Source organism: Lampetra fluviatilis, chromosome 23, assembly GCF_964198595.1.
Source record: "Lampetra fluviatilis chromosome 23, kcLamFluv1.1, whole genome shotgun sequence".
Taxonomy (NCBI): Eukaryota; Metazoa; Chordata; class Hyperoartia; order Petromyzontiformes; family Petromyzontidae; genus Lampetra; species Lampetra fluviatilis.
This window is the reverse complement of record NC_136297.1, coordinates 6,032,969-6,053,559: the sequence shown is the minus strand read 5'-3', so window position 1 is coordinate 6,053,559 and position 20,591 is coordinate 6,032,969. Positions and strand designations below refer to the sequence as shown.

Here is a 20,591-nt window from a genome sequence, read left to right as displayed (position 1 = left end):
GCCTTACAATTTAAGGCTTAAATGAAAAACAATATTTAATAGGCGACGTTTCAGGAAACGGCCCATCTTCATCGCACATAAATGATGGGCCAATCTGCACAGCACATTGTCATGACCGACACGCTACCATAGGTGGCAGTAGAGATTGGCTAGACGTGCATACAGGCGTATGTACACGACTACACTTGTATGTATCGCTTTTGTCAATCCCACTACTGGATGAGGGCCTCCCCACACCGTATAGGTCGTGGGGGTTGTTTGACCATACTTCACCACGCTGGTCAGTATGGGTTAGTAAAAGCTGGGCGGCGTTAGTGAATGTAAATTCTATAAAATGGGGGTTTCCTGCACTGCCCTCTGCCGACGTCTATGTCGTCCCGACGATAGCAATATCGTAATACCAAAAAAATTAACCCGTAAAAAGAAAGTTTTTCACTATAAATCCTTTATATGCGTGGCATCGGTTTTATTTTATTATTCATTTCTGTTTTTCTTGAGTAAGAGTTTCATTTTTATCACATTGGTATTTTTAATTAAATATGAAAAAAAAAATTCCTAAAAAGTGGAAAATTTTGGCAAAATTTTTTCACGAAAATACATTGTCACGCACAACGAGTCTGTGTGCAAAATGTCAGCTCGATTGGATCACGGGAAGTGCGTTAAAAAACGACCGAAAGATTTGCACGGTCATAAGCGCGCAAGCAAGCAAGCAAGTGAACTTAATATAAAGGATTTAATAACAATTGATTTGTTTTAGAGATGGATTTAGATCGCATCCTATACTATCCCTTCATCACGTCTCATCTCTACACACATGGAGTGTCGTCCGTGCGTGTGCGGGTGGTGTGCGACGCACACAATCAGCCGGAGACGAGGTGTTCCCAGGAGGCAGCGCTCTGCCCTCTTTATTCGTTGTTGCTGTTGTTGTTGCCGAGCTCACGCCACCACCCGGGCCCCCTTTCTCTCACACACGACCTCGCTGGCGCGCGCCCCGTCCCAGACACGACCCTGCCCGCGTTACACCGACGGCGTCGACCGGGAAGGCCAACTACTGTCCGACCGCGCAATGATCGGGTGAAGGCGGCAGCGACGAGGGCGACAACGACGACAGCGACGACGAGACGAGTCCAATTCCAGAACCGGCAGCCCGGAGCTCTCGTTCTCTGCTGCTTTTATTCCCCTCGGCGCAGCTTGGCTCCGCCCTAGCCGCGCCTCCCTTCTCGAACCCTCTAGAGGGTTCCAGGGGCTTCCACACGAGGTATATCATGACCCTTGCCCCAGTTCCTCCGCCCTGCCTGCTCACCCGCGTATATGCTCAGCGGCGTGCGCGCTAAGCGCCCACCTGCAGTTGCTGCTGCTGCCCAACAGTCGGCGCTATGTCACGACACATATGGAAGGGCACCCCGAGTGGCAGCCGTCTCTGTGAGGCACAAGGCGGCTCGGCACCTGAGCCTGCAAACTAAACATTAGACTTAAATTTCTATTTAAAGCTTCTTGGTTCTTTCGGTAAAGTCACGTAGAAGGGAAATAATAAAATAATTCTCATTCAGACGCTGTATTTCCGACAGATCTGTTCTTCACCTGAGGACGGCTGCTTGCGTTGTGGCCGAAACGTCGTGAGAATTATTTTATTATGTTTTATTATTTTATTATTTCCCTTCTACGTGACTTTACCGAAAGAACAAAGAAAACTTGGCGTCTTTGTTTATTTTGCTTACATAATAAAATAAAATAATATACTTATTTTATTGTATTATGTAATAAAATAATAAAAATAAAACATAATAAAATAATATAATTATTATGTTTTATTTTTATTATTTTATTATTTCCCTTCTACATGACTTTACCGAAAGAACCAAGAAGATAAACATTAGACTGCTACTAGTAGAGCGGGCGATGACTTTTTATCTGGTCTAGCTCAGGCACCCCCAGTGTCAGCTGTCCCTGTGCGGCACCTGAGCCTGAAAACGTGCATTGGTCTGCTGCCAGTCGGGGGGGCAAATGAATTCTGCTATATGCATAATCCAAATTGAGTAATTTTCCAGTAATGTTCTAATTTTGGCATGACTATGAAAACGTACCCGTTGTATATTGATGATACTTGTTGAAGTAGTGGTGTCGGTACTCCCATACAAATCACGGGGGTCTTCTTCCTGTGTTCACATGGCAAGGTGATAAGCGAGGTTGGTTGTATGCTGATGTCGAGGTTGGTGAGCGTGTTGAGGGCTATGCTGGAGTGACGTTGGATGAAGATGTGGGGATGCTAACGTCACTAAATAGATGATGGATGCTGGAGTTCCAGCCTGTGGCCAACAGATTTCTGAAGCTAAGTTGGATTTGAGGATGGATAGTGCTTAGAAGACTGACCAACATAATGCATAGAACAGGTTGTTATATGTTGATGCGGGGATATACGTATGTATGTTGAACTCCTTTCGCATTGTATCAAGCCCACCGTGCTAATCCGAGGTGCAAACGGTTGTGTTTCAAAATCCATCGACACGCTGTAATTGTGCTCCTAAGCTCCAACGGCTATGCTTGCCCACAAACAACTCCACACTGACCAGCGTGGTGAAGTATGGTCCAACAACCCACATAACCCACCACGGCGTCGTAAGGAGGCCTTTGTGCAGCTGTGCCCTGACAAAGGGCTGTAATATATAGCGGGTTTCCCTCGCTGTGTGCGGTAGATGCGTTCCCAAAAAGGTGTGCACAGCCGACAATGGTCTGCAACAAGAGGGCTGCCTGCCGAGTAGCGCATTCAGTAGCTACACTGTTGTCCCACGTCCGAACGCATAGGCGCATATGATTGAATTCAAACCGCATATAGCGAATTTTGGATAGAAATTGGTTTGCTGCATTTACGTGAGAAATCGCAAATGTCACCTCTAGGCCAATTTAAAGGATGAGACAGAACATACAAGACAGACAGTACAGGCAAGACTAAAAAGAATACAATTTAGAATGGAATTGTGACCCCCGAATTGCGGCATTTCAAAAAATATAAAACAACCCATGGATGATTTTTTACATGTGCTCACCATTCAAAAGGTGGAGATGCCCTCATCCATTAGTGGAATGTCAACTAGGGGCTGTGCACGTGTGGAGATGGTTGACGGCTGCCACGAACATTTGCGCCGGGTTTGAGTCGACGTGTTGACGAGTGTACTCGCAAACACAGCGGTCTCCTCCGGCCATGCTGCTGCCACACGTGCACAGATGTTGACTTCGTCAAAAGTAGCAGTGAATTTAAAAAAAAGTGCGCCTCATCAACATCAAGTGGCGTTTTTATCCCTCTGTGTGTGTGTGTATGGAGCGGTAGTGTAGCGGCTAGCGAGCTGCACTACGAACCCGACGACCTGAGTTCAATTCCCGCTCACGGCCAACGCCAATGACGATTACCTGGGCCTCCCCTAGATCGGCACAGCCTCAAATGAGTACCTGGTGAGGTGTGTAAACATCGACACTGGGGAGACAAATACGGCCGGGCGTGGTGTTGGCCACCCACCCCCTCGTGTGCCTTGCCGGCCTTAATAGGTACTCGCTGAAAGTACTTATCCCAACGGTATATAAAGGCTATAGGGAAATGTTTGTCTTATTTATATCAGTAGTACCGTGTATTAGTCTATGGCCATATATAACCTGCATTGCGCCCGACCACTCCACAACTCGGAAGCGTTGAGCCTGGATCGTGCCTGGATCAGTAACCACCATTCGCAAACAGTTTCAAGTTGTATGTATTATAGCCCTGTGAGCCATGCCGCAATGAACAGAGAACATCTTAAAGCGACGACGTCATGGGGCTGCATAGAGCAGTGCAGCAAAATCCATTGCTGTATTGTGCTTCTATGTTGCCAGGTCTATGCTCAAGTAGAGTGTGGTGAAGTAGAGTCAAATTTCGATTTAAAGCTTTCGTGACTGCAGGGATTCATCTTCTTGGTTCTTTCGGTAAAGTCACGTAGAAGGGAAGTAATAAAATAATAAAAATAAAAATAAAAAAAGAATTCTCACGACGTTTCGGCCACAACGACAGCGTCTCGACAAACCTGGTTTTCACCTGAGGACGACTGCTTGCGTTGTGGCCGAAACGTCGTGAGAATTATTTTATTATTTTTATTTTTATTATTTTATTACTTCCCTTCTACGTGACTTTACCGAAAGAACCAAGAAGATGAAGTATAGTCAAGTGACCCCAATTTTATGGGCGTTTTGGGAGGCCCTCATCCAGCAGTATAAGAGTATATGTGTTGGTTGTTATAGTGCCTGGTTAAAAGCTGGGCTGTATGCTTGCTGGCACCAGTGTGTGTGTGTGTACAGGCGCGTGCATGTGTGTTATGGTTGGCTGGCTTCTCGTCAGCATCTGGAGTAAAGGAACCAGGTTTTACATCATTGCGTGGTCGGTATAAAATAAAAGGGGCCTCAGCAGAAGCAGACAGACTCCAAGCACAGTCAGGCAAGGAGCAGTGTGTGTGTGTGTGTGCAGGTATGATTGGATACTCGTCACTCCAAATTTGACGATACATTTATTATTTGGCTCATCCTTGTGTTTCTAAGAGTACAGCTCATTTTGGTTCAGCTTTGGACGATACCAGTAAGATCCACTTTTCAACAATGTTTGTAGCCTATATTGTTTTTTTTTACTTTGTGCAGTATAAATATTTACAAAGAAAACAATTTAGCATTAATATAAAATAGTGTAATGTTATGTTTAAATTAAATGATGATTATTTATGAAATTCTTTATATTTCGTATTATCAATACAGTATTTTAAACTTGTGCGTTCTTATAAAAAAATGTGTATTAATGAGTACTGTATTATAACATTTTAATCGAGGCTTAATTTCATGGAATATTTTCCAGGGTCTTCCAACAGCCAGAAAAAAACATTTTCCTTGAGCTCAGCTCCAGCGAGCTGCAGCTAAAATTAAGCTCTGAATTTAATGGATATGAATTTAACGTATTAATATAATATGATTGACAAAGTGATGGTATATATATTGCATTTTTGTGATGTTTTGAAATTATATTTTTTAATCTTTTACTAAGGCATGGTTTGTCATTCCTGTATTATTGTTGACGTTGATTATACTTCACGGTCAACAGGTGATGCGCTCAGTCAGTGCGAGTACAACAGACGAATGGACTGAGAAAGCCCCGGCGACCCGGGTGTAAAGAAACAAAAGAGAGACACGGCAATCTGATCACACAGGAGCATCACTCACGCGTACATCACCAACCACACACATCCCTAGCATCAACCCACACACCCAGCACACGCAGACACACACACCCACAGTACCCATCACACACACACATGGTATCAATCACACAGGGCACAACACCAATCTATAAACCAAACAGCATACACACACACAGCATACTTACCAAGCACACACATACATTATAACACAGCAAGAACCAACTTTACACCCATCATGCACACATAATCATTCACGCAACAACCCCCAACCACACACACCTGCACACCCGGCACAAGCAGAAAACCGACCATACATACACACAAACCCAACCCCAACTAAATCCAAAACCACGCACACAAATTAAATTACACCTCGCACCAACAGAACGCATACCCAGCACCGCCACACATACATCACCTACGCACACCGAGTACACACACACAAACTTAGAGCACACACACACGCCTACATAGCCAGCATCAATCAGCAGGGAGACCATGTCCCCTTGCTGTGTACGGAGGCTGCTGCTGCTGCTGCTGCCACCGCTGCTGCTGCTCTTCTCGTCCCGGTGCCACTGCTCGTCCCGTGGCACCGTCACCCCGCACCGCTTCATGATGGAGCTGCTCAAATCGCCGATAGTTGCCGGAACGAACAACAGCAGCAGCAGCTGGAGCAGCTGCATCAGCTGCAGCAACGTGGCTGTCAATTGCAACACAGTGTCCGGCTTCGTGGATCTGGGTACAGGTGCGTTGTGGAAACACCCAATGAATCCTGTGCATCTTCTTGGTTCTTTCGGTAAAGTCACGTAGAAGGGAAATAATAAAATAATAAAACATAATAAAATAATTCTCACTGAGAAAAAACATAATAAAATCATTCTCACTGAGAATTAATTCTCATTGATAATTATTTTATTATGTTTTATTATTTTATTATTTCCCTTCTACGTGACTTTACCGAAAGAACCAAGAAGATGAATCCCTGCAGTCACGAAATCTTTAAATCGAAATTTAATCCTGTGCATTTTCCAGTCTCGCCAGTCACCCCGTAACACCTGGGGGTGGGATGGGGAGGGGGGTGTGTGTCCCCTGATCTCCTTGTCTGCAGCGAGCATTCGACACTTCACGTGGCCTGAATGTGCACCCAGTTTGGCATCTGTGAAAAAGAGCTTCACGGCTCATCTGATTCCTCCAGTCTAAAACACATATGATTCTGAAGTGCCGTGGTGACATCACCGCCACTTAATGTGCGACGGCGGTTGTTGTTGTTGCTGCTGCTGCGTTGAACCAAACTTCGAAAGAATTCAACCGACCGGTGAAAGAATTCAAAACGTGGACGACCTCTCTCTCTCTGTCCGCTCTCGCCAGACTCAGCGAACTCCCCAGCGAGGCAGCAGCTCCTCTTCAACGTCTCTGCCCTGCCGCGGGGCGACACAATTCTGGCCGCACAGCTTCGTGTTCTCCGCAAGCGCCCGGCACCATCCTCCTCCTTCTCCTTCTCCTCCTTCTCCTCTTCCCGCCGCCCGCGTGTGTCTCGCCGAGCCTTGCTGCAGCTGAGGCCGTGCGGATCGAGTGGCCCGCTCACCGCCACCACCACCTCCACCAGGGTGGTAGAGCTAATGACAGCAGCTGGACTGGGAACTCCGCGGTGGGAGGTGTTTGATGTCATCGGAGCGATGGGACCTGCTGCTGCTGCTGGAGGAGGAGGTGATGGCGGTGGTGGTATGGGGCAGTGGTGGTATGGGGCAGCGGTGGTGATGGTGGTGGTATGGGGTGGTGGTGGTATGGGGTGGTGGTGGTGATGGTGGTGGTATGGGGCGGTGGTGGTGATGGTGGTGGTGGTATGGGGTGGTGGTGGTATGGGGTGGTGGTGGTGATGGTGGTGGTATGGGGTGGTGGTGGTGATGGTGGTGGTATGGGGCAGTGGTGGTGATGGTGGTGGTATGGGGTGGTGGTGGTGATGGTGGTGGTGGTATGGGGCAGTGGTGGTGATGGTGGTGGTATGGGGCAGTGGTGGTATGGGGCAGCGGTGGTGATGGTGGTGGTATGGGGTGGTGGTGGTGGTGATGGTGGTGGTATGGGGCAGTGGTGGTGATGGTGGTGGTATGGGGTGGTGGTATGGGGTGGTGGTGGTGATGGTGGTGGTATGGGGCAGCGGTGGTGATGGTGGTGGTATGGGGCAGCGGTGGTGATGGTGGTGGTATGGGGCAGTGGTGGTGATGGTGGTGGTATGGGGTGGTGGTTGTATGGGGTGGTGGTGGTGATGGTGGTGGTATGGGGCAGCGGTGGTGATGGTGGTGGTATGGGATGCCTAAACAGCTTTTGTTCGGCCGGATCGAGGGGGCTAAACGGGCGCGGCACGGGCTAGAGAAGAGATGGAGTGATGTGGTACAGGAGGACGTGGAGCTGAGTGGACTTGCCGATGACTGGTACCAGCGGTGTCAAGATCGGCCTCAGTGGAGGAGGCTCGTGAAGGACGCTACTGGGCAGTTGGAGGCAGTCGCCCTCCAACAACAACGGAGGGCGGAGGAGCGACGCTCACAACAACGAGCGGAGCGCCGGGTGGCTAAAGCACAGCAAGTTGGCACAGTAGGGGGCACAGGTGGTGCATCAGCCAGTCATCTCGGTCATCTCGGTCAGTCGACCCGTGGCACCTGGGTCTGCCCCGTGACCTCCTGCCAGCGGGCGTTCGACAGTTCACGTGGCCTCAGGGTGCACATGGCCTGGCACAAGCGTCGTGGTGACGCCACCGCCACTTAGTGGCGAATGGCGGTTGTTGTTGTTGTTGTTGTTGGGTATGGGGTGGTGGTGGTATGGGGTGATGGTGGTGATGGTGGTGGTATGGGGTGGTGGTGGTGTGGGGCAGCGGTGGTGATGGTGGTGGTATGGGGTGGTGGTGGTGATGGTGGTGGTATGGGGCAGTGGTGGTATGGGACGCCGGTGGTGATGGTGGTGGTATGGGGCAGTGGTGGTATGGGGTGGTGGTGGTGGTGATGGTGGTGGTATGGGGTGGTGGTGGTATGGGGTGGTGGTGGTGATGGTGGTGGTATGGGGCAGTGGTGGTATGGGACGCCGGTGGTGATGGTGGTGGTATGGGGCAGTGGTGGTATGGGGTGGTGGTGGTGGTGATGGTGGTGGTATGGGGTGGTGGTGGTATGGGGTGGTGGTGGTGATGGTGGTGGTATGGGGCAGTGGTGGTGATGGTGGTGGTATGGGGTGGTGGTGGTGATGGTGGTGGTATGGGGCAGTGGTGGTGATGGTGGTGGTATGGGGCAGTGGTGGTATGGGGCATCGGTGGTGATGGTGGTGGTATGGGGTGGTGGTGGTGATGGTGGTGGTATGGGGCAGTGGTGGTGATGGTGGTGGTATGGGGCAGTGGTGGTATGGGGCAGCGGTGGTGATGGTGGTGGTATGGGGTGGTGGTGGTGATGGTGGTGGTATGGGGCAGTGGTGGTGATGGTGGTGGTATGGGGTGGTGGTGGTATGGGGTGGTGGTGGTGATGGTGGTGGTATGGGGCAGCGGTGGTGATGGTGGTGGTATGGGGCAGCGGTGGTGATGGTGGTGGTATGGGGCAGTGGTGGTGATGGTGGTGGTATGGGGTGGTGGTGGTATGGGGCGGTGGTGGTGATGGTGGTGGTATGGGGCAGCGGTGGTGATGGTGGTGGTATGGGGTGGTGGTGGTATGGGGTGGTGGTGGTGTGGGGCAGCGGTGGTGATGGTGGTGGTATGGGGTGGTGGTGGTATGGGGTGGTGGTGGTGATGGTGGTGGTATGGGGTGGTGGTGGTATGGGGCGGTGGTGGTGATGGTGGTGATGGTGGTGGTATGGGGCGGTGGTGGTATGGGGCGGTGGTGGTATGGGGCGGCGGTGGTGATGGTGGTGGTATGGGGCCGCGGTAATGATGGCCCCATCGGTGGCGAGATTGTTAACTACCTCGCCTGGTACACAGGAGGTCGTGGGTTCAATCCAGACCCTGACGCCTGCTGCTGTATATTTTGAGTTTGCGTGTCACTCTCTCATCATCATCACGGTGGCTATGAGATGTTAACTACCTCGCCTGGTCTACAGGAGGTCGCGGGTTCGATCCATACCCTGACGCCTGCTGCTGTATATTTTGAGTTTGCGTGTCTCTCTCTCATCATCATCACGGTGGCTATGAGATGTTAACGACTTCGCTTGGTATACAGGAGGTCGTGGGTTCGATCCCGACCCTGACGCCTGCTGCTGTATATTTGGAGTTTGCATGTCCCGCTCTCTCCCCGTGGTCGTGTGGATTTTTAACCGGTCCCTCCGGTTTTCCCCTCCACATTTAGAAACGTGCGTTGAGTATTTGGCTGTTATACATTTCCACGTGATAAGCCACTTCGTTGAGCTATCATTTGTGGCCAGGTCGCTTCTGAAAAAGAGCTATGTAGCTCAGTGGGCCTTACCTGGTAAAATAAAAAAACGATTTATGGTTTAATTAGTGGATGTGGTGGTTGGAGGTGGTGGATGGTGGTGCTGTGATTATGATGACGGTAGTGTTGGTACTGGTGGTGTTGAAGATGTTAATGAGGGTATTAGTGCTGTTGACTCAGAGGCGTTGGTAGTTTTGTCGACGAAATTGATGTGGTAGTGGAGGCGGTGATGGACGTCCTTGCAGTGGTTACGGCAATGGAGATATTGGTGGTGCTGGTGGCAATGCACAGCTCATTGTCGGTGCTTCTGCTGAACAATTTGACGCTGTTTGCGAACGGCGTGTCACACCACTGCTGCTCCATCTGACCCGTCTCTTGTGTTTCACTCTCCAACTCTCGTAATGCTCTTGTAATAACAGCCATAGAGGGTTCACGTGGGGATTGGCTTGCCGGTCCTGCTCTGTAGCCAATAAGGGTTGAGATAGGGAGCATGGCCCCGGCGTGATCACGGCGTGTCATCAGGGGTGATTGGCCTGGCCATTCGGGGCCCCAGCTAATGGGGAGCCGGATGAGGGGCGTGGTCCCGGGATTGACAGGGAACCATCGAGAATGGTCAAGGCTGTCCATGGAGGATTGGCTGGGGGGACCACGTGACGAAGGGATTAAGAGAGAGTGAGGGAGAACGATCGGGAGCAGACTGGGAACCGACAAGAGCAGGGTCACGCGTGTACGGGGGCTCTGGGTGCCACGTGCGCGGTGGGGACTTAGTGTAAAGTCTGTCCTCTCTCCGTTGTCTGCCAGCAACGGAGAGTGAGTGAGTAAAGTGTATTGTGGAAGTGGAAATAAAAAGGACTGATTCCGAAGCCGTCTCAAGAAGGATTATTACACTCTTGTAAGCTGTCTACAATCACATTATCATTGCAATTATTCTCGTTATTGTGTCTCTGTGAACACGACGATCGCTCTCAGGAGGAGGACCGGTCCCCGCCGCGCGCCTGCTCTGCCTGGAGCTCACGGCCTCCAGCCACGTGGACGGTGGTGCCCCTCTGCTTCCCTCCGAGATCGGACTGAGCCGCGCCAGGCGCGGTGCCGTCGAGAAGGCGCTCCTCGTCATCTACAGCCGGGCCGAGCGACGCGGCAACATCTTCTCCGAGTTCGCCAAATCCTCCTCGCCCTCCACCTTCTCCCATAACTCCGCACCATCGACCTCTCTCCCGGCGGCGTTCTCCATCGCCAACCAAAGCCCGTCGAGAGACGTCGGCCGCTCGAAGCGAAAGACCGGCAGCAGGCGCCCCCCCGCGGGGCCTCCCTCTCCAGCTGCTCGCCGGAAGAAACCCACGGCGAATTTGGCGAGAGCCGGGACGAGGAGCCGCGCCGGTGCGGCTGCTGGCTCCAGCCGGTGCTCGCGCCGTCCCCTGCGCGTCGATTTCCGCGCCCTGGGCTGGGACGGCTGGATCATCGCGCCGCTGCACTACGAGGCGCGTCGCTGCGAGGGGCCCTGCCACCTGCCCCTGCCGGCGCACGTCCCCTCCACCAACCATGCCGTCATCCAGACGCTGCTCAGCTCGCTGGGAGGTCGTGCCTCTGCGCCGCCGCCGCCCGGCTGCTGCGTGCCCACGCGGCTCGGCCCCGCCGGAGTACTGCTGGTGGCTGATGGCAGCGGTGGTGGTGGTGGTGGTGGCGGTGGTGCCGGCGGCGGTGGTGGAGGAAATGTGGTGTACAAACATTACGAAGGCATGGTGGTGGAGGCGTGTGGGTGTAGGTAGTTGAGACGAATGTGCGTCGGTCGGGTGCAGCAGGGCTTTAATTTCAGCCGTAGTTGTGCGGGCCTGACATCTGGAAACGTTTTATCCGCTACACCTTCCACAATCTGGAAGACTGTGGATCGAAGGCCCCCTTAAAATATTCCATGAGAAATTAACTTCCGGAGAGGAGTTGTGACACAGAGACTTAAGGTGGCCTGAGAGCTCACGATCGATGGCATGGCTATTTAGTGTACAAGCACACTATAAACTATTTTTTTTCTTTTACAGGTAAGGCCCACTGAGCTATATAGCTCTTTTTCGGAAGCAATCTGGCCACAAATGATAGCTCAACGAAGTGGCTTATCATGTGGAAATGTACAGCAGCCAAATACGCGAAACGCATGTTTCCAAAAGTGTAGGGAAAACCCGGAGGACGAGCAGAACATGCAAACTCCAAATACACAGCAGACGTCAGGGTCCGTATTGAACTCACGTCCTCTCCTGCATACCAGGCGAGGCAGTTAACATCTCGCCACCCATGGTGTAGTGTGGGCCCACAGGCCACAGGAGGGGGGAATTGGACAGGGGGTCCCATTTCATGCCTTGCATCAGCTGGAGTCACGGCGACCACGCTACACTACGAATCAGGAGGCTGATGCTGTTAATGTCAGGTGCTCTGAGCCGGCACTGTTGATTGAGAAGACATGAGTTTTATTCCAGGTCCAGCCAACCAAGATTGAAGCGGTTTCCTGAGTGTGAAGTGTTGTTGCTTTCATCCCGGTCACCAATGACTGCACACACAAAAAAAAACATTCTAATTTTTCACGGTATATTCCAGTTCCGAGGACAAATAAAAAATAACTTTGGGACCCATATCTGCACAAAAGCGTAAAGACTGAGCACCTGACTTGACCACTGGAGTAATCATCTGGTTGATGGGACCGAATGTCTGATGTCCCGGATGTGATGGGACCTAGGTGATGTTTAACTTGGAAGTATTAGTGATAGTGGAGTTAGTTTAATTGGTGGAAGTTGTCGAGGTGGTGGAGACGTTGATGATGATGGTGGTGGTGGTTGGAATGGGAAATGACTCATTCTCTGTATTCTCCTTTTGTGGTTGCATTGTTACATCACTTGTGTAGATTAACAATAAATCACATGCAATTTAATTATAGCCAAATATTAATGAATGTCTCTATCCAACATTTGTCCCCCCCCCCAGTCTCCATTGTAAAGAGAATTAATGTTGGGGGGTATTTGCCTGGTTAAATAAAGCGTGGAATATGGAGTACAAATACAAACGCCCTTTTTCATTAAATGTGGATTATTCTTTGTCTATATAAAAGTTTAGATACGTTTCAACTTTCTGAGTCTCGTCAGCAGGGTCAGGCCCGTATATTCTGTATCGTACTGGAACGTAGCAAGTTGGCACAGTGGGGAGGGTAGTGCCGATCATCTCAGTCAACCCTTGGTACCTGGGCATGTCCCCTGACCTGGCAGCAGCGAGCCTTCCACACCTCCCGTGATGGCCTGAACGTGCACATAGCCTGGCACAAGTGCCAGAATGAAGTCATCACCAATGAGTGGTGGATCGCCGTTGTTGTGTATAGTATATGCGTGTGTGTGTACCAAGGCCATAGCCATGGAGTCAACATTGGGGGGGATCAAATCTTCCAGGGTGTCTGGGGGTTCCAACCCAGAAAAATATCTAAATTTGAAAACTCATTTCCTGCCTAAAATATTTGAAAAAATTCACTAACACATGGCATGGACTTTTTTTATTTATTTTTTACAATGTCTAATAGTGTATTGTATTACATTTCTCTGTTTTTTTTTCCTTTTTTTACCATTTCTTGTTTCATTGTATGTAATGTTTGAGATTAGGGATTAATAAAGTACAACCATAACCACAATCATATAAACAGAAATCTATGCATTGATTTATATGAAGATAAGTCTAGATATTGTGGCCAATATTTAACAAATTGTTGTTTTTATTTACATAGCATAGCAATTATTATTTTTATTATAGCAATATATTGGGGGGGCATTTTATTATAATTACGGCCGTGGTGTGTACTGTGGTATGTGTTTGTAAGTTTGTGTAAGGTAGTAAAAATATTGGTTAATAAAAGGTGGAGCTGATTTTAGAGGATTGTGAAATGATGAGTACAGGGCTGTACAATCCTGGAGACCCACGTTTCACTTCTGGTCGTGGAGTACAACGTCAGTGACCAATTGGTATCTCAATTTGGGTGTGCTTGCCTTAGGTCGATTCAGGCTTGAATTAATACCCAATGGATTGTGATCACATATATCAGCACTCGGGAGACAAAGACGGCAGGGTGTGTGTGTGGTGCCTCATGTGTCATGCCAGCCTTCATAGGTGCTTGTAAAAGAAATGTATGCCACAGTATGAGCATGAGCAATGGAAATTTTTATTTTAGTCACTGAATGAAATTTTATCAATGGACATTCCTTGTAAAACGTTTTTTTTTTCAATTGATAATTTCGCAACCAGAGGTTCTGATTGGCTTCATATGTTTTAGCACTCATCAGTGAACCATAGCCACATATACAATTGCCGAGGTGTGTGTGTGTGTGATGATGATGATGGTTGGGATATTATTATAGGCAAGAGTGAAAGCATGGGGCACACTGAGCCTATTTTTTATATACAGTGTATAAATCAGGCCACGTATGTAAGCTAAAGTTGAGTCAAATACGTGCACAGAGGTGTGCTTGTTAAGCCTGCGTGTTGCACTGTTTGGTGGAAGGGCCGTTTAACAGTCAGCGTTTGTTCAAATGTGTTTGTGTATTTGGCAGTTGGGGGTTTTATGTGCGGTGGTTGTGGTGGTGGTGGCATCCAAAGTAACTCTCACAAGAAGACGTACGGCCCTCATGAAGGAGCAAATAAATCAGCTCGTGCGCAGGAGCTGGATGATATTGTTGCATCGTGGGATTGTGAGAGATTGCGACGGTCTCTGGAGGGTTTCATCCAACAGTGGATGATAGTGGAAGAACACATTCCTGCGGAGGGAGCTGGTAGGAACGTTGGGTTGCTCGGTCAATGGCCAGGGTCAACGGCGGCGTGGTGTATTCCGCAAATATGCCCGACTGTGAGGGCGGGCACAAGCCGGCGTGAGTAGGTTAAACGTTGAGTTTTATAAGGGCACCACGGGGTGACCAGCCCCTCCCCACCCAGCCCCACCCCTCCCACCCCCACCCTCCCCTCCCAGCCCCTCCCCACCCACCCCACCCAGCCCCTCCCCACCGTCCCCTCCCCACCCAGCCCCACCCTCCTCTCCCAGCCCCTCCCCACCCTCCCCATCCAGCCCCTCCCCACCCTCCCCTCCCCACCCAGCCTTACCCTCCCCACCCAGCCCCTCCCCACCCTCCCCTCTCCACCCAGCCCTTCCCTCCCCACCCAGCCCCTCCCTGCACGATGGACGGACGGACACAATAATCCCCTGTGGGCTGGTGGAACCAGTGGGTTCCTACCAGTATAACGATAATGACAATGATGGTGGTGGCAATCAGCTCTCTCACCGCATCATTATCTTGGGTTTGATTGCTGATCATGAGACACATAATAACGAGTCGCTGGTCTCTATCAGGACCGTGCCTGAGTGTGCCTCACCTAGGTCGACTCAGAATAAAATGGGTTCGAGCGTTCGTTAGCTTAGAGGAGAGAAAATCCGGGTTCATGCGCGGTGTAAGTTTCGTGCCAAACTAATCGGGATTAACTATACCTTCCTTAGGCTTATGATAGATGTCGTTTGTGTATTACATTGCGTATATGCATTGCATTGTGTATATGAAACAAATAATAAAATCCGACGCTTCGGACAATGCCCCTTCTTCATAGGACATGCTCGCTATGAATAATGGCCATGTCAATAACACTGCCGTTATTGACAAATGTGTTGAGTTTTATTTTCAATTGTGCTTGCGTGCCACTGACAACGCAGCAGTAGCATCCCCTGCACCACCGCTTAACGCGGTTGGTTACGTACGGTGCGAAAGAAATTCAAGATACATACCAAATAATTAGTAAGAATGGATGTTTTTGAATTACTGTAAAGATGTTGTACGTAATTGGTTCACGTCACCCCTGCAAACCGTGAAATCTTCTACGTTCACCGCAGCAGTTAAAATAATAATTATAATAATCTATTACTATATTTGTTATCCCGATCCTTAACCACAACAATTCATTGAATCACCATTAGGGAGAATGTGACTCCTCATACCTCTACGAGTCTCCACTTCCACGCACCAACTAACACACGTGCACCATGCCGGGCCTTGATAGGTGCTTGCGAGCGGTACGTATTTAGCCGAGCAGTATATAAAGGGGGATCTTTGTCTTTGTGTGTGTGCGTGAGAGAGTGTGGAGGAATGTTCAAGCACGTGCATGCTCAACTTTCTTAATAATATTTGGCAGCTGCTTACGCACGTTTCTGGTAACTTGGAGCTATGGATCTTGTGACGACCTCTGTGCACTTAACCTGAAAGCTCATATTGTGGCTTGCGCAAACAACCCCTTCCCCAAAACCTCTCACCACCTTCGTCATTACCACCGCCTTATAAGCTACAAAAGTGCAGTGCAGTGCTCATAAGAGGGGCCACAGACATCTGGGCCTATTAGTGTGTGTGTATACATATATGTTTTCTGTTATATGCCAATTCATTATCCAGGAAAGCGGCGGTGGCTATGCGCGTTCCCTGCAAGTCAGCACTGCCGCGGCAGCAACGGGTTGGTGGATCACCGCACAAATGTTGTGAAACTCCCTTCCCTTGGGTGGCGAGGAGGTGCCACATACCCACCCTGGCTTGCCAGCAGAAGACGGACACAGCAACATGTGGACTCCGCACTGTTCCATCTGTATGTCTCATAGCGTTGCTCCTTCTCGCATGCGTGGGTTTTTTTCCGGATGCTCCGGTTTCATCCCACACGTAAACACCAATTAAATGGCCAAAAACAACTTCATATATAGAGGACCACAGAGCTTCGGGTGTGGGGGGGGGGGAATTTGGCACTGGCAGACCACGTGACTTCTGACTTTGCCTCTTGTTTGTGGTTCCTCACACCTCTGAGTACTGCTACATTGGGATGTTTGGTCAATCCCATGAATGAGTGTTTAGTTTGGTACGTGGTGGTATCTGGAGAAAGCCCTCTTACTCACACGAGGGGCTTGATACTCAGCATTGACATCTCTTGGCCACACAAACCATCAGGTCTACAACACCTGGCAAACCCTGGTGGTCACCCGTTCAAGCATTCATCGATCCTTGCTCAGTTGCCAAGCTTCAATGAGATCGTGCATATTTAGGGTGATACGATCACAGATAGTGCTAATGCCATGGTCACGGAATGTTAACTACCTCGTCTGGTACACAGGAGGTCGTGGGTTCGATCCCGACCCTGACGCCCGTATATCTGGAGTTTGCATGCTTTCTCTGGTGGTGTGGATTTTTCTCTGGGTCCTCCGGGTTTTCCCTCCACATTTAGAATCATCACGCGTTCAGAGTATTTGGCTGCTATAAATGTCCACGTGACAAGCCACTTCGTTGAGCTATCATTTGTGATAGCCAGGTCACTTCTGAAAAAGAGATGTATAGCTCAGTGGGCCTTACCTGGTGAAATAAACAATATTTTAGTTAATATTAATGACAAAGGTGGTAAATACGAGTGCATATACACTATTGATATTTGCACATTGATAGTCTCGAGATGTTTTACTTAGTTGAACGCCCTCCCCCTTTAGATCAATTGCATTTGGCCTGTTGGATAAACGTATTATTTTTGTGCTTTGACAATTAATCCACGACTGGACGAATGCATTCCCTCCCCGTCTTACGTCATCCATGACATAACTGGACGAATGCTTGACCATACTTCACCACACTGGTCAGTGTGGGTTGGCGCAAGGGCAAGGGGTCAAAGACTGGTTCGGATATCACTTTAAAGCTTTTGTTAGTCTTGACTGGGAATCGAACTCGGGTTGTTGTGTTCACAGTGCATCGCGCTAATCACTGCACCCCCCCCCTCCACCCGAAGTAATTAGTCCGACTTCACGTTGGAAAAGCAAGTGGCTTCGACTTACTTTACCTACCCAGTAAATATGGAACGTTAGACCAACATTGGGCCAACGTTCTCGTGTTTGCTGGGCACATGAATACATTGAAATCACGTATTTTCTAATTCATAGGATAAGTCCAATCCATTGATTCTGCTGGATCCTTGTTGCACGGAAATTTAGGGATAGGATCTGGAGGATGTTATTTTTATGACACGTTCCACAGACACGATAGGATGCGATTGGGAGGAAGCGCTCCCAAACACTTGCCACTCACCACTACATTACCACTCAGGGTCGCAACTATCTCGTTCAACGGGGTATGCCATTAGATGCCACTGTGGGCCCCCATCCTTTCTCTCGACTCACTTTAACTGAAATAGGTACGGATGTTTGAACCCGTATACAATAATATGCAGGCTCTAACTATTCAGTATATTTCGATTTAAAGCTTTCGTGACTGCAGGGATTCATCTTCTTGGTTCTTTAGGTTTTCACCTGAGGACGGCTGCTTGCGTTGTGGCCGAAACGTCGTGAGAATTATTTTATTACGTTTTATTTTTATTATACAGTATATATTATTTTAGTTGTACCGCGTATTCGGTTTAGAGGAAGACAGTCTCACAGTGACATTATTAATACAAACAATGGAAATGTGCAATACAGTACTCACAATTAAGTTATCATGTGTCTTGCTTGCATGCCGGCCCCATCGGTCTATGACTCAAAGGGGGTGGATCGTGCCAATTTATGCTGCCCTATTGATATGATAGCCAGATGCTTTAATCGGGTAGACTAGAGACAATTTTTTTTTTAATGAATATTTTTGTTGAATAATTTTCCTTCACATTTTCTACTTGTTTATCTGTTAATTCGGGCCCCCTTGTGACCTACTGGGCCCCTATGCGTCGAATACGCTGCATACCTACTCCATACTTGCCCCCCCCCCCTGTCACCACTCCAGTCGTATCATGGTGCTGCGTCGACAACCTTGTGGCTCAACTGTCACCTGGGCGTGCGTTGTTGGCTGTCTTTGTTGTTTGCGTCGGTGGCACTAGGTTCTGTGAGGCTTTGCGCGTTTGGCTTTGGGAATCACACGATCCTTTGTTGGACAACCGTGGGGGGGTTTTTTTCTTCCAGAATAGTTACAACCGCTGTTTACCCTTCCCCCCCAAGTCTATAAACGTCACCCAGTTTAAAGAAAATGTTTTCTTAACTCCATTACCTCATGAATGTAAAACAAATAACCGTTCCAATAAAAAGAGTAGGGAATATGAAATTTGTTTTAAATGCTCCGTTGGCCTAAGCGTTTCTGCAAGGTTCGTATTTGCCAGTGGCAATAGTGTGTGGAGCTACTACACGGCTTGATTATGAGTGTTGGTGAATTAAAACCAGTACAAAGGTCGCCTCGCCAAAGATCAAAGCATCAAATTATTCTCGTCATATTTCAGAAGCTAAGCAGGGACCGAGCCTGGATGGTGCATGGTTGGGCGGCCACCATCATGCATTAAACAGGTGCTATAGGCTGTGGGGCTGTATGTTGTGGGCATAAGCGAAATAATCTCAACGCACGTTTCGAAAATGTGTCATTGACGAACGTGTTGAGTTTTACTCGCGAAATTATCTATCGAGGGAATTTGTATCTCTGGATCATCCTTTGGGATAAATTCTCACCCCCCCCCTCTCCACCCAAAGACAAAGACATTCCGTATAGCCTTAATAAACTGTAGGGGCAAGTGCTGTTAGCGAACACCTATGAAGGCCGGCACGGCACACGAGGGGGTGGGTGGCCAGCACCACGCCCGGCCGCCTTTGTCTCCCCAGTGGCGATGTTTACACACCGCACCAGGTACTCATTTGAGGCTGAGTCGACCTATGGGAGGCCCAGGACCGGTTCAGAATAATCGTCACTGGTGTTGACCGTGAGTTGGAATCGAACGCCTCCTCACTCCCCACCCCTCACCACTCACCCCCCCCCTCACCCCTCACCCCCCCCCCTCACCACTCACCCCTCACCCCCCCTCACCACTCACCCCCCCCTCACCACTCACCCCCCCCTCACCACTCACACCACCCCCCTCACCCCTCACCCCCTCACCCCAATACCAACAACTCCCCTCACCTCAACACCCCCTCACCCCAATACCAACAACTCCCCTCACCCCCCTCACCCCAATACCAATACTCCCTCACCCCCCCTCACCCCAATACCCCCTCACCTCCCCTCACCCCCATACTAACACCCCCCTCACCCCAATACCAATACCCCCTCACCTCCCTCACCCCAATACCCCCTCACCTCCCCTCACCCCCATACTAACACCCCCCTCACCCCAATACCAACACCCCCCTCACCCCCCCTCACCCCAATACCAATACCCCCTCACCCCCCTCACCCCAATACCAACACCCCCCTCACCGCCCCTCACCCCAATACCAATACCCCCTCACCCCCCTCACCCCAATACCAACACCCCCCTCACCCCAATACCAATACCCCCTCACTCCCCTCACCCCAATACCAACACCCCCTCACCCCAATACCCCCTCACCCCCCCTCACCCCAATACCAATACCCCCTCACTCCCCTCACTCCCCCTCACCCCAATACCAACACCGCCCCTCCCCCCAATACCAACACCCCCCTCCCCCCAATACCAACACCCCCTCACCCCAATACCCCCTCACTCCCCTCACCCCAATACCAACACCCCCTCACCCCAATACCCCCTCACCCCCCCTCACCCCAATACCAATACCCCCTCACTCCCCTCACTCCCCCTCACCCCAATACCAACACCCCCCACCCCCCTCCCCCCACCCCCCTCCCCCCAATACCAACACCCCCCTCCCCCCAATACCAACACCCCCTCCCCCCAATACCTCCCCCCACCCCCACCCAGAAGTGACGTCAGGGGACTCCGCCCCCCGCAAGGTCTCATTGCCCCCTCCCCTCCGCGCCAAGATGGCGGAGTTCGACTTGACCACCAACATCGGGCGCTGCCTGGACAGGCATCTCGTCTTCCCGCTGCTCGAATTTCTGTCCGTCAAAGAGGTACCGCGCGCGCGCGCGGGGGGGAAGCCGTCGAGGCGAATGGACCTCCATCTCGGGAGGTTTTAACCTCCCCACGTCGTTCCCTCGGCTATCTCCTCCCTTCGCTC

At 50.2% G+C, this 20,591-nt stretch overlaps 2 protein-coding genes across 2 annotated transcripts in view; both read left to right on the top strand.

Moving 5' to 3' along the window:
- The first annotated feature begins 5,702 nt into the window (after window positions 1-5,702).
- Window positions 5,703-11,367, top strand: LOC144940892 (growth/differentiation factor 6-B-like). The gene is made up of 3 exons (XM_078867390.1): window positions 5,703-5,949; window positions 6,573-6,911; window positions 10,571-11,367. Exons 1-3 carry the CDS (start codon window positions 5,703-5,705, stop codon window positions 11,365-11,367), a joined length of 1,383 nt encoding a protein of 460 aa, XP_078723516.1.
- Window positions 11,368-20,361: 8,994 nt separating this feature from the next.
- Window positions 20,362-20,591, top strand: part of EIF3E (eukaryotic translation initiation factor 3 subunit E) — a 28,275-nt gene continuing 28,045 nt past the window's right edge. Inside the window, exon 1 of the mRNA XM_078866918.1 lies at window positions 20,362-20,484. Within this exon, the coding sequence (XP_078723044.1) occupies window positions 20,395-20,484 (90 nt within the window). The 5' untranslated portion in view covers window positions 20,362-20,394. The remainder of the gene's footprint in view (window positions 20,485-20,591) is intronic.

Excerpts from the sequence above, each read along its gene's own strand:
- LOC144940892 (XM_078867390.1), top strand. The coding sequence starts at position 5,703 with ATGTCCCCTTGCTGTGTACGGAGGCTGCTGCTGCTGCTGCTGCCACCG. Across the intron at positions 5,950-6,572 it reads CTTCGTGGATCTGGGTACAG|ACTCAGCGAACTCCCCAGCG; the intron begins GTGCGTTGTGGA and ends CGCTCTCGCCAG. Across the intron at positions 6,912-10,570 it reads TGCTGCTGCTGGAGGAGGAG|GAGGAGGACCGGTCCCCGCC; the intron begins GTGATGGCGGTG and ends GATCGCTCTCAG.